Source organism: Choloepus didactylus, chromosome 6 (genome assembly GCF_015220235.1).
Source record: "Choloepus didactylus isolate mChoDid1 chromosome 6, mChoDid1.pri, whole genome shotgun sequence".
NCBI classification, from domain to species: Eukaryota; Metazoa; Chordata; class Mammalia; order Pilosa; family Megalonychidae; genus Choloepus; species Choloepus didactylus.
In genome coordinates this window covers 18,403,101-18,422,915 of record NC_051312.1, presented here as the reverse complement: position 1 = coordinate 18,422,915, position 19,815 = coordinate 18,403,101, and the positions used below count along the sequence as shown (strand labels likewise).

The following is a 19,815-nucleotide window of genomic DNA, read 5'->3' as shown; positions in this document are numbered from 1 at the left end:
AATATAGGGAGGAGGTAAGGGAGGATTCCATTGAATCCCCAGGAGGGGCCTCCTTGGGCTTCCCGCTCACGTTTGCGGTTTGCAATTCCTTCTCTAAGTTTGGTCATGGAATCTTTAACTATTCCAGAATAATCAGTGTAAAAGCAACATTCCTCGCCTAATGCTGCACAAAGCCCTCCTTGCTTAAGGAGAAGTAGATCTAAGCCTCTCCTGTTTTGGAGAACAACCTCCGATAAAGATGTAAGGGATTTTTCAAGATGGGTGATGGAGGTTTCAATGCGGGCTAAGTCCTCGTCTATTGCAGCTCTCAGGCTGGATGTTTGTTGGGCAAGTCGCAGTGAGACTGGAGACGCTCTGGAAGAGAGAAAAAAAAAGAAAGCTTCTCAGGGGGAGGAGGTTGCACCCTGGAAGAATTATTATTCGAGGGAAGGGGATGGTAAAGATGAGGGTGGAGACGTAGATGTATTAGAAGCGGGCTTCAACAGTGGAGAGTTAACATGTCTTATTAGCCTTTCTGGGAGCCAGCGAGGGCTTTCTTTCTCTTGATCATATATGCAAGCAGAGCCTCGTCCCCAAATAATAACGGGGCCAGGCCCATTCCATTTCGATGTTAAGGGGTCACGCCACATAACAGTGGCTTGCTGCGTTTGTGTTTTGGGATGCCAATGCCTATATTGCGGAAAGGGCGAATTGCTGCTTGGCAGGCAGCGTTAGCATTTTCATAGGCCAGGTGTTTAATAAAGTCACTTTCATTTTCGCTAGCCCCAAATAGGCGCTCAGCCATGCTTTGCAGGCGGCTGAGGAAGTCGCTGTACGGTTCATCGGGCCCCTGTCTAAGTTTAGCAAGAGAGGAAGTGGCGGCGCCCTTTTGCGGAAGTTTTTTCCATGCCCTAAGCGTGGCCGTTTGTACTTGTGCAAGAAGACCTGGAGGGAATTGAGCTTGCTTATTATTTTGATGATAGGGGCTTTGACCTAAAAATTTGTTTAATGTCCAGGTTTTAGAAGTGGTTTTTCGAGCATTGCGTAAGGCATACTTCTTGCAATGCTCTTCATAATCTGACTTCCATAATAGGAAATCGCCGCCGGACAGGGCGGCTTTAGCTAGGTGTGACCAATCGTTAGGAATAAGTTCCTTTTCACTGAGGCTTTCCAATAAGGTGAGCGTGAAGGGGGCGGTAGTGCCATAATCATTCACAGCCTTCTTTAATTTCTCTAAATGTTTTAAACTGAGTTTTTTATATTTAGCTATGGAGGTGGTACTAGCTTCCTCCTGCCCCTCCCCGCTAGAGTTACGGGCCTCCGACCCATCATCTTCCCCGCTTTCACTGCTAGAGTCGCCATTTTGGGACTCGCCGCCATTTTGGGACCCAGCAGCGCCACCCTGAGACCCAGCGGATGGGGGCTGGGCTCGACCACGCGCGACCGGAAAAGCGCAGGTGTGGTGAATGCAACGGGGACGCGACGAGGGGGCACCCTCTGGGAGCGCAAGGGCTGCAACACCCCGAGTCGCCGACCGGAGGTCAGCAAGCAAACTGGCAGCTCACAGGCGCCCCCGACCGAGGGCCCCCCCAAAACTATCGGCGTGCAGCCGGAGATCCTCCGCGGCTCCCCCCAAAGCATGGAACTGAGGCAGGGATGTGACTGGACAAAACTGAGGACGTGGTTGAGAACATGGCTCTGAAAAGCCAGGCGCATAAGGAGGTGGCCGAAACGGAGGAAGGGAATTATCCTCCACAGAAAGTACGTTTTCAGCCTTTGTTTCAACTTTACACTGATTGGCTAACGGACAAACCTGACTGACAGGGGTGTTTGGTCTACTTTTGTTTGGGTCCTCCTTTAGAGGTTCTTGTGAGATCTTTTTTTTTTTTTTTTAACTCTAGTTCCTCATGCCTTGAGTGATTCTTTGACCTGACTAATATATAACTAGTGCTGGGAAGTTACTTGTCCCATGATGGGGGTGGGGGGCTTACCTTTCGTTGTTTTCTTTCTTTTCTTTTCTTTTCTCCTTCTTTCGCCGACACTGATCAACTGCTGAACGGATTCGTCTGGCGAGCGAGTTACTTCACGGCGATCCCTGGTGCAGTGAGTGTGAGAGGCCTCTCTCCTTGAGTGCGGCGTTCCATCCCTCACAAGGCTCGAGCCCCACGTTGGGCACCAGTTGTCCCGGCCCGCGGGACGATCAACAGAGACTCTGATACCTGTGAGGGAGGAATGGTATGGGACAAGAGACACGAGGAATGACAGCAAGACAGGTTTCTGATCAAGCTGCAAAACTTTATTGAAGAGGCAGGGTATATATGCCCTGGAGGGAGAGGGGGTGGCTAATAAGGACAGGTAGCGGTCTGGGATTGGTGATTGCTGTTGCTAGGGTGGATGGCCAATGGGCGGCTACTGTTTAGGCGCGAACTAGCTACTGCTTAGGCGGGAACTACTGTTACTTCCTTGAAGAAGGCTAATTATAGCTTAGGCTGTTCTTGCATCAGCCCTGGCGGCCATGTTGCATGTTACCGGTATCGCTGAAGGTGAATATTATATATGCTACCTTAATTGTCCCCAACACTAAGGGAATACCTTTCTAACTGATACCTCATGAATTATGAAGTTTTCTAGTCTGACTTTCAGGAATAGAAACTATTCCCTGCCCTGTGTGGTCCTCAGGAATTATTCCCTCTGCTCCTATCAGGTAGTTCTTTTGCTCACTTACAATTTCATCACACTCCAATGCTGATAAGTACTTTGCTGAAATTTCACATACCCACTGTAGGTATCAAGCACTCTCTCTGTGTAGCTGTTGCTCTCTTCTCTCTAGTACTCTGTCCCCAGACCCCTACCACTTTGGTTACCCCAGATTCCCAGCTTGTCTTCTTAACTCAGGGAGACTTCCAAGCTCTGCCTGTGGTTCTGCTCCCTGAAATATGGCCTGGAAACTCTCTCCATACAGTAAGCTGGAAAAATTGTAGGGCTCACCTCATGACTCCCCTCTAACAAGGATGTCCTGCATTATCTGATATCCAGTATTTGAAAGTTATTGTTTCATATGGTTTGATTTTTTTTCTTAGTCATTTCATCGTGGAGGATAAATCCAATCCTTGTTCTCCATCTTGGCCAGTGGTGGAAGTTAGTTATATTTTCTTTGAACGCATCATGAATTCCATGAAGCCTGAAGAAAAGAAGTCATTCAGTGATTAAAAAAAAAAAAAAAAAAAGAAAAGAAAAGCAAAGAAAAAAAAATGACCGGAGTACCAAACTTGAATTTTTAATGTTAAATCTATTTTTTCTCAATTCTTCAGTGGAACAACACTCTAACATAGCACTTAGCAGGGGATAAGTTAACAAAGAATGGTAGTTTTAACACCTCCTCTTGTGTTGTTTAAAATATATTTGGGAGATCATATATAAGTGTTTGTCAAAAGCAGAATGATAGTATATAAATTAAATGACAATGCCAAGTTGTCTTAGGACAAGATAGTGACTAATGAATTGTATATACACTTAATGTCATTAGAAATGTATACCGGAAATAATAATAATAATAATAATAATATAACTATATTTACTGAGAAATCACTATGTACCTGGAATTATGTCTGTCACTTCATAAGGATTATCTCATTTAATAATAAAAACTTACGCAATTGTATTATCATCCTAATTTTACAAATGAAGAAACTAAAACCCAACTTGCTTAAAGTATCAAAAGTTAGGGACTTCAAAGCAAAGGTTTGCACCCAGGCAATCAGACTTCAGAGCCCAGGTTTTTGAACAACATAATATTTCACTCATAATATACAATATAATTATATTAAATTGAAAAACAAACAAGTGCTTTTAGAGTGCAGAGAGAAGAATACTTAATTCAGACTCAAGAAATTATGGCAATGGCTTATGAGAAAGATCTTAAAGAATGAATAAAATTTCACCAACTAAGTGTACCGAGGATTAGAGAATAGCCAAGCACATTCATGTAGTATCACAGAATATCTGGGGAACGATACAGCTATATTTGATAGTAAAAAAGGAGAATCCAAGAATGTGTTAGAAAAATAAAGCTGGGGAGGTAGTTGGGAGAAGTGCACATTAGGCTTTATATCAGTTAAGAATATTTTATATTGCCAGGAAAAAAATCCTTTTAGGATGAAACCATAAAACTGACCCTTTGGTTCATACAACTGTGACCTCCAGTGTTCAGCTGACTTTAATTCAACAACACACAATATCTTCATGGACTTGTTTAGATTTTCCATGTCTGTGTGCTGATTATCATATTATCCTCTGGCTGGCTTTCTGCAGAGTGATGAGCAATAAGTTGAGGTTGCGTATTGATATACTACACTACCCCAAAGAATGAGAGTACAGTTTTTCCTGGTACTCTGAGAAAACTCCCTGCATCTCATTGTCCCAAACTAAATAACACAAATATTCTTGCACAAAACCTTTTGACTTAGGAGATGCTCACAGCAATCAAGATCCACTCCTGGAGGTGGCACAAATCATTTCTATATACCCTTATGGCTGCAAAAAATGTCAGATGGATACAATAACTATTTAGAAAATAAGTAACTTCTACTTCCTTGAACTCCATGCCTAGGTGTCCAGATTTTATTCTGTAAGCAAAGAAGAAATATTTACAGTTTTTGTTCTTGTATGTATTAGGAGTAAAGATTCCATTTAGTTTTCTGTTAAGTTAAATTTTCATGTTATAATGTCTGAGTCTATGCTGTACAATATGGTAGCCAGTAGTCATATGTATCTATTTAAATGCAAATGTAACTTAACTAATATTAAATAAAGTAAATAATTCCGATCCTGGGTTGCACTAGCCACATTCAATAGTCACACGTGGATAGTGACTTATCATTGAACAAAAGATATAGAACAGATCCATCATTGCAGAAAGTTGTATTATTGGGCAGCTCTGATCTAGGTCATGCACTTAAAGAAAAGACCTAGTTAAAGAACAGAAAAAACATTATGAAACTTACAAAGTTTTAGAGGATAAAATGGAATGAGAGGTGAAAACCTACCTCAAAGAAGGTTACGAAGTGGAGGAATATAAATCTATAAAAAGTGAGGAATATAGAAATCACAAAACAAGATAACAGAAATGAATACAAATATTTCAGTTTCCAGTTAAAAAGAAAAATGAATATATGCTACGATGAAAAGATACAGGTTGGAGAACTGGATTTAAAAATAAATTTTATGCTTTTTAATGTGGCATACAACATAATGATTCAAAAATTTTAAATATGGAAGAATGGGAAAATGTAAGACCAGATAAATATTAATACCAAAACTGGAATAGATATGTTATTTCCAGTACAAATAGGCTTCAAGGCAAAAATTATTACTAGATATAAACAGGGTAACTGTTTATATATTTTTTAAAAAATTAATTCACCAGGAGTAAAAAATATAAATATACATGTGTCTTATAACATAGCTTAAAATATGAAAATAAAAGTGAAATATTGACAAATTACCAGTATGGTGAGAGGTGTGAATATACACATTTCTTAATTAGGAGATCAAATTGACAAAAATTATGTGACAAACAATTGAAAACCTATATAGAAAAATATTCCCAAGACATGAAACAAACTGTTTTTCAAGGAATTATTTTTAAACATTAATGAAACTGTGCCACTTCTAAGCCATAAACAAGGAAGAACAAATTTCAAAATGCTGGGGATGGTAAGTAGTACATTTTCTACAAAGCAATTAAGTTAGGAATCTATAACAAGATGCCTTCTCTCACACCCTTCCCCAAATCATTCATATATTTAGGGAAAAAAAAACCCACAATTTTCTGAATACCCTAAGGACTGTGAAGCAAATCAGTGTAGAAATTAAAAGCACTTAAAACTCAAAGAAAATGAAAATATCATATATCAAAATCAATGGAGTAAAAATTATTATATGGTGTAATACTACATGGCCCCACAAATCGTGCTTTAAAAATTTGTTTAACGGTGTGTAAAAGCACTGACAGATTGCTTAGTGAAAAATCAACTTATATACAGCATAGTGGCATTTTATAAACAATTTATATCTATATATAAAATAAAAGCAAATAATACAAAATCTTGAATGGCTATCTCTGATGATGGAATAATGATTGACTTTTCTCCAGTATATTATCCAATTTTTATTAGAAGGATCTATTACTTTCATAATTAGAAAAACATGAAACATTATTAAAGGTGATTCTTATTAAATTTTTGATTTCTCTTTTTCAGGATGAAAGCCAATTTGTTCTGGCATGCCTGTTGGTCATTCTTTGTCTGATCTGAGAGATTGTGGCAGCACATCAAAACTTAGAAATGAAGTCAGTAAGCATGAAACACCCTTTGAAATTTGGAACCCAAATTTGAGCACCAAGAAAGAATGCTCTTTCACCTTTTCTTTGAATGGAAGCTCCAGGAGATTAGACCATAGTGTATTTAGAATATATGGTGAACCCAAATGAGAATACCTACTCAGCTCTGCGATCCAATGACTCTTTCAGTGAAAGGATGGAAAATCATTCTAATAAGGACATTATTGTTTATGAAGAAAAAGAAGTGGTGTGCCAGTTTGAAACTGTTATGTACCCCAGGAAAGACTATGTCCTTTAATGCAATTTTGTGGGTGCAGATTTATTATGGGTGGGATCTTTTGATTAGGTTGTTTCCATGGGGATGTGACCCACCCAACTGTAGGTGAAAGCTTTTGACTGAATATTTCTATGGAGGTGTGACCCCACCCAGTCAGGGTGGGTCTTATTTAGATCACTGGAGGCCTTAAGAGAGCTGAGAGCCCACAGAGACCCAGACACTGGGAGATGCTAGGAGATGCAGATAGAAGGATGTTTGGAGATGCTAAGAGATGAAGCCCAGAGTTTACCCCGGAGAAGGTAAGAGAGGACTCCCAGATGCTTAGAGAGAAACACCTCATGAGAACCACGCAGAGAGCTGAGAGAAGCTGAGAGAGACAGAAGCCCAGAGACATTTTGGAGAAAGCCATTTTGAAACCAGAACCAGTCATGTGCCTTCCCAGCTGACAAAGGTGTTCCAGACACCATCAGCTGTTCTTCAGTGAAGGAATCCTCTTATTGATGCCTTAGTCTGGACACCTTTATGGCCTTAGAACTATAAATTTGCAACCTAAAGAACTCCATTTATAAAAAGCAATCCATATCTGGTATTTTGCATTCCAGCAGCTTTAGCAAACTGGAACAAGTGGATGTGTAAATTTAGGAATGCTTCTCAAGTGTCTGCCTAGATATTCTCATTTTAAAGTAGCATTTGGTCAAAGAATAAGTAAGCAGGAAGAAAGTGGTCAGATGTTACATCAGTGTGAAAACCCAAATATTGAATGTATTTTTTTTCATGTTGGTGCTATTGGGAAGGTGATAAGGGAAATTCTTAAGGTCCTGGAACTTCACCAAAAAAGAAGTATACTTTAAATGGTGAGACTATCAAAGAAACCCTTTGCAAGAATGATAGATTGTGGTGTGACCTAGATGAATTTTAATGGAAACTAATGGAAGGTCATAATAAAATTCATGGAAAACAGTCTCCAGTGGATGAAGTAACAGGAAAAGTCTTAGAAATGGACATTTCTAAAAGACTATTTATCAGAAAAGTTACCTGTGGTGGTTTGGAACTGCAGGTACTGCAGACAGACATGTCCTTAAATCTAATGCATTCCTGTGGGTGTGAACACATTGTAAGGACCTTTTGATGAAGTTACTTCAGTTAAGGTGTGGCCCACCTCAATCGGGATGGGTCTTAATACTATTACTGGAGTCCTCTGTAAAAGAATGAAATTCAGACAAAGAGAGAGAAAGCCACAATCAGAGCAGCCAGAAGCTGAACATCAACAAAACCCAGAAGAGAAGGGAGAGACCAGGAGATACTGAAATGTGCCTTGCCATGTGACAGACTAAGGACCAAGGATTGCTGGCAGCCAGTGCCAGAATGCCACAGCCTTCAGGAGATCGCCTAGGTGATGCCTTGATTTGGAATTTCTTTTAGCCTCAGAACCGTAAGCTAATAAACTCCCAATTTTTAATCCGACCCATCTCATGATATTTGGGCAGCCCAGGAAACTAAAACAGTACCCATAAATAATTTAAACAAGAGAATGAAAGTGTCACTGATGAAATCAATTCCTGTGCTTTGATACTGTCAAAGAACAACATCCACCAACTAGAGAAAGATGGAGAGAGTGAAGATATAGAACACAGCAGAGAAAAAATTCTCCCTCAAAGTTTAGGACATGATATTGAAGGTAAAGCACACCAGACAATTTCTAGTATTATTTATTATTATGATAATTGTTTTGGCAAAAAATATATAGGAAAATAAAATCACGAGTTAGGAAAAGGCCCTCTCTGGGTAGGCGACATGCTGTTAATCAGGATACCCATAAGAAGACAACTAATCTATGGCCAAAGTCTGCTGAATGTTGGACAAATCTATAATGCATCAATATCCAAGTTTTAGTGAAGAGGCACTTTGGAAGAGAAAGTATTGTCAGAAAGAACCAGAGGGACAAGTAATCTGCCGATATTTATACAATTCAATTTAAACAATTCAACCTTTATAAAAAGTTGTCTGGAAAAGTGTCTGAAAATTCTTCTTCGGTTGCAATCTGTGAACATCTTGTTCATCTTAATAAATCAGCTGGATTCATGAAATGGGACAATAATGAAAACACAGGTAACGCTGCTTGCTTTATCTTCAAGGATGGTTATATTTCCACCTGTCGACATGTTGAACGCCTTATGGTGGGAGAAAGCACAGGTCCAAGTTTGTGGCCAGATATAATCAGTAAGTGTACAAAGGTAACCTTCACTTATGAAAAGTTCTGCCCTATTGATGTCAATTGTTTTTCTATTGAGGCATGGTTTGCAGTGACTGTTGGAACTCTGGATTATGCCATTTTTAAACTAAAAGAAAATGGAAACACATATCCTCCAGGTCTATTTGGACAAATTTCCTCTCAACCATCTGATGGCTTGGTTTACTTTAAATTAGTTTCCCAGAAGGCCAGATCAAGCAAATAGATGGTCATACAATGACCCCTCTAGATCAATGATTTGAGAGGTATCCAGAGCATCATCAAGATGGGTGGTAGAACTCCATGCTGCTTGTCCCATTTACCCAAAGATGTTTCTTCTCGGAGGTTTGGAGGACTGACACACTTATGATTCTTGTTTCACTAGTATTTCCTCTGGATCCCCATGTTTAATGCATCTGGCAAGTCGGTTGTGCATACCATTGGGCATTTTTGTAAACATGGTCATAATGTTTATGCCCTTATTGAATTTGGTTATTCCGTGGATTCAGTTCTTGGTGATATTAAACAGAAAAAAAATGAGAGCTTATAAACATAATTAAATAAAGAGAAAAATGAGAACCACAATGAAGAAAAAAATAAGGAAGAAGAATCATCACCTCAAGATCATCAGATTGAACCTAGGAAATATCAGGTAAAAAACTGCTCTCTGCAAGAAAATGTGTCAGGGGAAAATGTGGAAATATTAAATTCACCTACCTAGGGAATTCCCTATATTCTCACAAGCACTGGGGACTATCAATATAGTAGGCCGAGCCCTTGATCTTGGGGCTTGCTCTTATGAAGCCTGTTACTGCCAAGAAGAGGCTAAGCCTACTTATAATTGTGCCTAAGAGTCACTCCCAGAGAACCTCTTTTGTTGCTCAGATGTGACCTCTCTCTAAGCCAACTTGGCAGGGGGACCTGCTACCTTCCCCCCTATGTTGGACATGACTCCCAGGGGTGTAAGTCTCCCTGGCAACATGGGACATGACTCCCGGGGATGAGTCTGGACCCAGCATCATGGGATTTAGAAAGCCTTCTTGACCAAAAGGAGGAAGAGAAATGAAAAAAAATAGTTTCCATGGCTAAGAGATTTCAAATGGAGTCACAAGGTCATTCTGGAGGTTATACTTATGCATTATACAGATATCCCTTTTTAGTTTTAGTGTATTAGAATATCTAGAAGGAAGTACTTGAAACTATTCAACTGTAACTCAGTAGCCTTGATTCTTGAAGATGAGTGTACAACTATATAGCTTATACAGTGTGACTGTGATTGTGAAAATCTTGTGGCTCACACTCCCTTTATCCATTGTATGGACAGATGAGTAGAAAAATGGGGACAAAAAAGTAAATGAATAATATGGAGGGATGGGGGATGAGATGTTTTGTTCTTTTTTACTTTTGTTTTTATTCCTGTTTTTATTTTTATTACCTTTTTTTGGAGTAATGAAAATGTTCAAAAATTGATTGTGGTGATGAATGCACAACTATATGATGATACTGTGAACCACTGATTGTATACTTTAGATGATTGTATGGTATGTGACTATATCAATAAAATTGCAAAAAAAAAAAAAAAGAAAAAGAAAGTATGTCAATGACTTGGAGTTTTGGGAGGTTGTTCCTCTTAGAGTATAATAATAATACTCTAGAGTATAATAATATTCTTTCTTAATTAGAAGTTTTAGAAGTCACATGGATGTGCAAAACATACATTAGAGCTCAAATAAATACTGATTTCTTCTCTCATTGGCTTTTTTAAACTTTGAAACAATTTCAAGCCTCATTTAAAATGCTTAGCTGTCTTACACAAATACAAACAATTTGGTATTTGCCATCCTAAATGCCTGGACGGTACATCCACCCCATCTTCATAACTGGCAAAGTGATTATGGTTCCCTACTTAACAAGACAATGAGGAATTACATCTTTAAAGTTAAGAGCAAAAGTGGAAATGTTCTTCAAAACTTCCAAATTATTGCTAATCTTAATTTCTTTCCTTCCATGCCACCCATGATGTCCACCTCTCTTGCAAATGCCAGTAGCCAGTTCCAGCTTTTCAGCTGTCAACTCTAGTTCAGCAATAGCTAACCTTTCTATGGTAGATATAAGGAGTGGTATATATCCATCCCCATCCTCGAAGGTCCAGAGTCTAAAAATTTCAGAGTAACTTTTCCACTTTTTCTTCCAGTCAGTCCTAGATGTGAATAACTATAGTCAAAGACATCAGCTCTTTATTGGTTTGGATGAAAGACAGCATTGTTATTCTTTTCTTTATTGCTTGGTTGGCTCCCTCTCTGGAAATGTATCAAAGGGAAGGGGCCTGAGAAAGGCTGAGGACCACAATTGGGTCTGACTCCTCAGAGCCACCTCCTGCCACTGCTTAGGTGTGAGGACCAGGGCAGGGGGGCCCCCGCCCCCTCCTCCATTATGAGATAATGCAGCCACATACATGACCAGGCAATAGGCCCCTCCCCCCCGGGAGGAAAGGATTAAAATTTCCCCTCCCCTAATCACTGTTAGTAACCAAATCTCATGAGAAACTCCATTGTCACAAATCTTTATAACGCCCCCCTCACACACACACACACACACACACACACACACTTGGCACTCCTCCCTCTTTTCCCCCCTCTGAAAACTGAGAGACCATCATCTCTTGTCAGTAAGTCCCAATTAAACCCATATCCACTTCCATGCCTGGTTTGTTCTTCAGTCTTAGGGCTAAGCTGAGTTGGAACATTAAGTTAGTATAGAACAGTTTGCTCTTCCACATGTATGAGAGTCCATATTCCCAGATTTTTGGTCAATTTAATCGCAATTTAACCTGCAATTAAAGTCTCTCCTTACAGACTGGCTAGCTTTTGCCTGAATTTCTCTTTCTCTTGTTGGAACCCAACAAAAGGTAAAAGAAGCAGCCCACACATAATGACACTTCCCATTTTTTCAACTTTTTCCCCTAGAGCTTCAGGCTTGTGGGCATTTATTCATGGCAGTACAGGCAAGAGGTTTACCAAATGTCTTGCTTCTAATAGCTGTGCCACCATCACTTGACCTCTAAGGCAATGATATCCTAGGCTCTGTTAAGATAGCACTCCCTTTCAGCTGCCATAATCTGTGTTAGCTAAGATTTACGTATGGCCAAAATTGATTAATCCAAAATAACAGTTGCTTATATAAGATGGCAATGTATTCTTTCTTAACAGTCCTCACAGAAATAGGCCAGGGTGAATGTGGTAGCTTCACAATATCAGGGACCCACTATTGCTCTAACTTGTACCACGTTCCCTTACAATCTTCGACATGTAGCTTCCATCTCATGCTCCAGACTAAACCACCTTCAGCTCTAGCACCTTGGCACCAACAGATGGTCCTCTGGGGAGCACTTGGGAGCCAGTGCCCAGCTCCCCAACTCTAACTGCTAATTTCTCCCAACACCCCAATCCACTCAGCCAGAGGAAAGCAGTTTCCTAAAGGGTTAAAGTTCTTGGTCCAGAGGACTGAGGATTGGAAAAACCACCTCCATTTGCTCCTCCATGCTCCAGGCCTAGAGCTCCCTCCCCTCCGCTGCGCTGCCCCCAAATGCACCGCACCTCCAGTTCTGTCTGTCTCCTCCGCTGGCGCCATCTGCAGGCAGCGGGCGGGACTCCATCCGCCCTGAAGTTAGCCCTTGGCCGTGGCGAGTGCTGGGGCTCAGAGCGCTTCTTAGGTCCCCACTTGAGTGCCGCAGCGCTCCCCGAGGGGAGCTGCCAGTGAGAGGAGCCCAGAGACAACTTGGGAGAGTCACGCTGGGGACAGAGGGAAGCGGAGCAGGAAGTACCCGGTTGGGTGGGGTCACAGAGGCTGATCCGAGCAAAGGAGAGGAAGAAGTTTTGGGACTAAAGGCACTGGCCGGGATCCTCCTGTGTTAAACGGGGATGACAAGAATTTTCCCTACCTCATAAAGGTCTTGAGGTAACTAAATGACTAAATATTTGTAAAGTGCACAGAACAGTGCCAGGCATAGTGAGCCGTGATGTATTTGTTAAATGAAATTAACAGTTGGCTTTGAAATGGACTAATCCAAGAGTTTCTGACCAGTTTTGTTAACATTGGTGTTAGGTTGGAGTGGTTCAAGAATCCACACAATGCAGCAAGTCAAAGTTTTAAGTAGAAAGTTTAAGATTTATTACAGGAAGAAAGCAGGTGGGAGTCAGCGAAAAGAAAGAAAATGGCTCCGGCTCTCTTTCTGAGAGCTGCATTTTTAAAGAAAAAAACCGTGTTGGGAGGGGTGTCTGCTGAGTGGTATTCTGTGCCTCGATTGGGTGAGGGCTTATCAACTTCTGAGCTGATGGGTTGCTAGGGTTCTGATGCACTATTCTTCTTCGAAGAGCAGCTACATTATCTATTTGGAGGGAGCAGGCCTTTTGGGTGCTGAGGTGCCACCATGACTGGAGTTTCTAAAACTGCCTTCAACCCGTGTTTTATGGCCCATCTGGTTTCTGTGACATAAGCTGCGGGGCCCCTGGGTCAGAAATTCCTTCTATATGTTAGACTGTTTTCTGGGATCTGACATTCCTGCCTTTTACTTTTAATAGAATTGGTAAAAGTTTGGGTTAAATTCGGGTTAATGCTTTAACTTAGCTTGAAGCAACCTTTGGAGTGAGCAGGGGCATTGCATTCTTTCTTTAGCTACTTTCAGCTGAGTGGGGATGTAGTTGGGGGAAAGCTGCTTCAAACTAAGCTTTAGCATTATCAAATTGAGGTTTGGGCATCTTCCGTTGGAACGGGCTGATAGTGATGCTTTTGCTGCAGCAGGAGCAAGCTCTCAAATTTTTGTTGCAACAGGAATATGTTTTCGGAATTTTGCTGGTTAGTAACGGCTGCTATTGACCTATTGACAAATTTAATTAGACATTGTAAGAGGCAAGGAGTAAAAAGGAAAATTAATATAAGGATAATTAATGGCCTAATGAGGGGGAACAGAAGAGCTTATAGAGGCATAGAAAAGAATGAAAGAAAATTTGAGAGAAAGTTTTTTAACTAAGAGCTGTCTACATTTGCTAGACTATCTTTTATTATGTTTATATTTTGTTTTAGTACTTGTAAGTTTTGTTTGATTTGTCCTGTATTATTGATGTAAAAACAACAGGTTTCATTTATTATTGCACAAGTTCCTCTTGCTGTTGCAGTTAGAATGTTTAATGCTCTTTTATTTTGCATGACTACTTTAGCTAAACTATTTAAAGATTGTTTTTGTTTTTCTAATGCCTTGATAGGGTTTTATAAACCTAAACAGACAAAGAAATGGCCAGAAACCAGAAGAAAGCAGAAAGGAAAAAAAATAGAAGAGAGAAAGCTGTTTGGTCAGCATCTTCTTGTTATTTTTAGGTTTTCCCCTCATTTAGGCTTGCTTTTCAAGGTCTTAATTATGAAACCATATGGTTATATCCCTCATATCTTACTGCAGGCAATGCTGGGAAAGTTTTTGGGAATAGAGAATATGTTTTTGTTGTTCAGATTAGAGCAACAGCAACTTATTTTAACAAGGGCTTTTCTTGGTCAGAATAACTTAAAGCTGCTTGAGTGACCTGATCTTAATAAACAGTTTTTTTTTTCCTCTATTGGCTATTGAGGACTATACTAACCATTTTCTAGCTAAAGAATTATATTGAGTATTTTCTACTTATCCAGCTATCAAAGCCCCCCTTTTAATGAGACTTTTTTTTTTATTTTTAAGAAACGGTATCTTGTGAGCATTTCTTATAAAAGGGAAAGTGGGCAGAGGTCTTTCTTCTTGTAACTGCTTCCTGCTGAGTAAGGGTGAAGAGGTTCTTATATTAATTTGGAAGATGCTCTGGACATAAACTCACAGATACAATACAGGCAACAACAAGACAAACAAATGACAAGTAGAATAAAAACCATGGCAATAAGGGCTATTTTCTATTTCATAGTAAATTCATTAACCACTTAGAAAATGCATCTATTTTACTGTAATTTTAACATGATTGTTATTATCCTGCATATGATTTAATATTGAAGAGACATTGTTATATTTATTTGGTATATATGTGTAGCACTTAATGCTAATGAATGCTTAAGTTTTTTTTTTTTTTCTGAGCTGCATTGGGTGTTAAGTTTACAATACCATACATGCTGTCCCCTCATAGGAGCAGGCCTTAGTGTTAATTATGTTTTTAGGTTTTAACCACATCACACTGGCAATTACAGCTCTGGGAGGTATCTTCTTTGTACAGTTGTTGTAGTGCAGCATCGTTGGTCCTCTGGGAAACAGGATGGTGGGCTTTAGGGTTCCATTGGGCTGTTTCACAGCACCCTCTGGCACCATGCAGCAGAGCTAGTCTGGAGGCAATGTTCACTGAAAAGCTAAAGTGATTTGAGTTTTTTTTCTGGCAGGCAGAGGCAAAGGTGTTCGTGTAAAAGGTGTTTTTAGTAACAGCATGTTCTTATCTACTTCTGGAGCACATCCATGTGATGTGGTTGACCCCCTTATAGTTCTAGGGACCACAGAAACAGGTCTCACCAATAACTCTGATGGGGAGAGAGCATGCAGGCACAGCACTAGGAGCTTGGTTTAAACATGCAAGCACTTCAATTAAAACAGCGGTCTAATTTTTCTTTACATTTTTACTAAGGTTATGTTAGATAATGGATAGTACATAATTTATATACTTGCCTTGCTTCTTTTTAAAAGTCTTTCTTTGTTGTTGAAGATGAAGCTCTGACTTGTAGCTAACTGCAAGCACTTTCAGAAAAGCATTCGAGTAAAGCAATGTAACTTCCAAGGAAATTTGGCTGTTTTTGTGACAGATAACACTTTAAAAATAACTAAAATTATAACTAGCAGTACTATATTATTGTTTGATATGCACATCAGTAACTAAAAGTTTAGAAGTTTTTAATTTTTATGACATTGTTTAAACATTTTTTTTTGCAACTTTTAACATATTACATGAATTTAATTATTTTTAGCACTTGATTTTTTTTTAAGGTGAATGAACAAATTCTTTGTAACTTGGGAATAAAAAGATATTCTTTAGGGCTTGACCTTGAGAAAGCAAAATGTTAAAAGTAATCAGGTTTGAAACAGTATTTTTTTTTATTTAACTCTAGTCAAGGAAAAGACTTAGCTCTTTTAAAAGTGAGAAGACAATATTTTTAAATCACTATGGACATGATAAAGTTAACATGAAGTGCAAGAAGCTATTTTGATAAAACAGATTTTTTGCTTTTTACATTGATTATTCAGGAAACATTTTTTTATAACTTCTTACTAAAAATGACACCTTAATAATCTAATGAAACCCCTTTTTTAAATAAAAGTACATTTTTTTTAAATATTTCACATTAAAAGTTACCAAAATGATTTTTGAAATTGTTTTTAAGCAAACATTTTACAACATACAATTGCCATGATGAGAAGTAGGATAGGAGAAGCAGGAAGAGAGTGGCCGGGTTGATAGTAAAACAGCAGGAGTATATTTTGTGAATTATTAAGCACATGCATACAACATTGGATATTAATTACTGCTTTGGGTGGTGGTTAGAATATTTAATGCTATTTTGTTTTATAAAACCACTCTTTTTTTCTTTAAGTTGTGAGGTTATATTGTTAAGCAGAGTTATTACTAGTTTTTACCATTATTTAACTTAGACCACAGAAATAATTGTTTCCACAAACCTTTTACAGCTTTCTGTATCTATTTTTTAACTTTGACTACACAAATAAATCTCCCACTTCACAAACCTTCTGCAACTTTCTGTATTCATTCAGGCTTTATCCCAATTTTTTAAACAATCAGTCATTTAGGACAAAGCTATTTTCTTTTTCCTTTTAATTAGAAAAACATTCTTTACACCTTTTATACAACATGCTATTACCATTAAAATTAAATTTGTTAGAATAATTCTAAATATTTAAAACACTTTAGTTAATGCATCTTGAAACAGTAATAAACAATCTTTTGGCAGGGATTAATGGAATGTATATGTGTTATATTGTTTCTCTTAAAAAATACAAACAATGATTTAACTTTGCATGAATTTTGAAATTTATGAAAGTATTTTGTTTTCTTAGTTCTGTTAAATTCTTTACAGGCATTATGGCTCTATGTATATGTCTATTACCATATTATTGAATGAAGGTGGAGCTACAAATAAGCTTTACATCTTGTATAATAATTATTAAATTAGAGTATTTGAGAGAGATTTTTAATGTTTTTGCAATTTGCCATTTTATGGCTGCTCCTCTATGCTTACCTTTTATGTGCCATAAGGCAGCTTCCTCAGCAGGTGTGGGACATTTTAGGAGGATATGGGCTAAAGCCTTTGCTTTGTGGTTACTAGGAGAAGTTTTCCCAATTTAATTAGTTACATGGCAAAGTATTCTCTTATTTTTTTTTAATGTATTTGTGGTAAGAGAGGGCTTATTAGGGATGGGGGTGGGTTTGGGAAGGGAAGGGGTTAAGGATGAGGGGAGAGAAGTGGAAGGGGTTGGAGAAGAATGGGGAGGGGAAGTATAGTCAGGAGGGGATGGTCCACAGGTTAAAGGAGCAGAAGCTGTTTAAAGGCTTTTCAGGATTAGGGGGTTTTGTAATTTCTGTAGAGGGGGAGTGGAAGACTTGGAAAGTTTTTTTTTTTTTAATGGAGGAGGAGGATTTGGTGGGAGGCGACAGAGTGGCACAAAGATAGCTGGGACGGAAGAGTTTAGAAAGCTTGAGAATAGGGAGCTTTAGCCCATTTGCCATTGTGCCGAATAAAATTATCAAGTTTAGTGAGAATTTGCCACTTGAAAGTGCCATTTTCTGGCCAACGTTTTTGTTGTTCTAAAGGATATTGCAGCCAAATTGTATTACAGAAATGAAGTGTTTTTGGCTTTACCTCCCCTTCTAATTGAAGTTTGTTGAGATTGCAGAGTAAACATCCAAGGGGAGTCGATTTAGGAGGAAATTTAGTTTTGGAGTCACTTTAAAGTGACTGGCTATTACCCAAGATAATTTAAGAGATTTAAGAGGCTTGTTGCTTATTAGGGAACTTTGCTCTTGGGAGGCTTACGGAGATTGCCCATGAAAGGCTCACGGTCCTCCTGCTCCCTTGGAGGCTTGCAGAGACCACCCAAAACATTGCTCAAGTGAGGCTATCAACCGAGATCTGCATGATCCATCACAACTACAAAGCAGGTGTCCCCAGTTTGTCATTGGGGATCAGGAAATTGCATGCAGTCTTTTGCTCAAGGCATCCCCCGAGTTACTTTGCTGCAATGGGGAAAAATGTTTCTGGAGCATTGGAGAGTTTTGACTGAGCACTCAGATTTTTAGGCTTATGAAGCCAGGTGCTGCATTAGAGTGGGTCGAGGCACCGCACTAAGGCAGGCCAAGGTGTCCCCAGGACACTGAACAAACTCTCGAGGGGAGGATCTGGGCAGAAAGACGTCACTTACCTAGGGCCAAATTAGTTGTAGATATTTTAGAGCCATGAGGTTGAGCTGGTGTCACATCAAGGTGGTTTGAATTGATGGACTAAAGCCACTGAATACATGGAAACTTGAACAACTGCGTAGTTCAGGGAACGTAGTCGACTGGAAGACTGCCCAGTTGCCCTGAGGGGCCAGGAAACTTAAACCTCAGTTGGTCCTCTGAACAGGGTTGACCAAGAGGCTGTCCTGTTGCCCCTAAGGGGCCGGAGACTCAAGCTTCGGTCAAATCTCCGATCCAAGTCATGGCACCAGATGTTAGGTTCGAGTCATTCAAGAATCTACACAACGCAGCAAGTCAAAGTTTTAAGTAGAAAGCTTAAGATTTATTAGAGGTAGAAAGCAGGTGGGAGCCAGCAAAAAGAAAGAGAATGGCTCTGGCTCTCTTTCTGAGAGCTGCATTTTTAAAGAAAAAAACTGCATTGGGAGGGAAGAGTGTCTGCTGAGTGGTATTCTGTGCCTCGATTGGGTGAGGGCTTATCAACTTCTGAGCTGATGGGTTGCTAGGGTTCTGATGCACTATTCTTCTTCGAAGAGCAGCTACATTATCTATTTGGAGGGAGCAGGCCTTTTGGGGGCTGAGGTGCCACCATGACTGGAGTTTCTAAAACTGCCTTCAACCTGTACTTTATGGCCCATCTGGTTTCTGTGAGATAAGCTGCAGGGCCCCTGGGTCAGAAATTCCTTCTATATGTTAGACTCTTTTCTGGGATCTGACAGTTGGGTGACTTGTAAAAGGTGCAGATTGCTGTGCCTCACCCCAGACCTATTGGGTTGGCTCTAAGAATCTGCATTTTTTAACACCACTCCAAGTATTTCTCTTGATACTAAAGTTGAGGAACCACTGATCTGGGTCAACCTCTTTGATCTACATATGAAGGAACTGAAACCAACTCAGAAGTTTCTTTATGGTGTCCAACTCCCCACACCATAAAGGAACTACACAAGCCTTATAGGCAGGATCCTATGAGGCTGTGAGGCTCCTAAGTTAAAATCCTCTCAGAAACCAACTCTCCACTCCCCAACTCACTCCATTTCCTTGGTCAGATTAACCAGTCTCCTAAGTTGTGAAATGGGGGCAGAAACCACACACCTATCTCAAGGACTGGCTGTGTGGATCAAATGAGAACAAGATGAGTCAGACACAGTCCCAGCTTACAAAAGGGCATGAATAAACTTGTCATCCTCCCTCCTTCCTCCCACCCCTGACTGCCGTCCAGTTTTTCCAGGCACAAGGCTGATTTCTCCTAGGAAACCCTCCTTAAAACAGCTGGTCTTGCAAGTGTGAGGGGGGTTCTGGGGAAGCCTGACTTGGTGGGGGTTGGGAGCAGTTCACTTCCTCAGGAGAGATCCATGTGGGGGCAGCCAGGAGAGGGGTTCTAGCAGCAGGCTGTAGGAGATATGCTGAGGACACATAGGTCTGAGCTGCCCTGGCGTCAGGCCACATTTAAGCAGGGCGGCGAGGATATTTCTCTTTCTAGAGAGAGGGAGACCCCATCCTCCTGGCAGGC

General features: G+C 39.9%; 1 protein-coding gene across 1 annotated transcript; it reads left to right on the top strand.

Moving 5' to 3' along the window:
* Positions 1 to 1,464: 1,464 nt before the first annotated feature.
* Positions 1,465 to 9,884, top strand: FAM111B (FAM111 trypsin like peptidase B). The gene is given in 12 exon segments (XM_037839197.1): positions 1,465 to 1,740; positions 6,240 to 6,460; positions 6,462 to 6,568; positions 7,222 to 7,433; positions 7,436 to 7,633; positions 8,089 to 8,336; positions 8,339 to 8,431; positions 8,434 to 8,565; positions 8,567 to 9,016; positions 9,019 to 9,187; positions 9,190 to 9,228; positions 9,231 to 9,884. Coding segments are annotated over 11 exon segments (2,163 nt in total). The 5' UTR covers positions 1,465 to 1,740; positions 6,240 to 6,262; the 3' UTR covers positions 9,548 to 9,884.
* Positions 9,885 to 19,815: the final 9,931 nt, after the last annotated feature.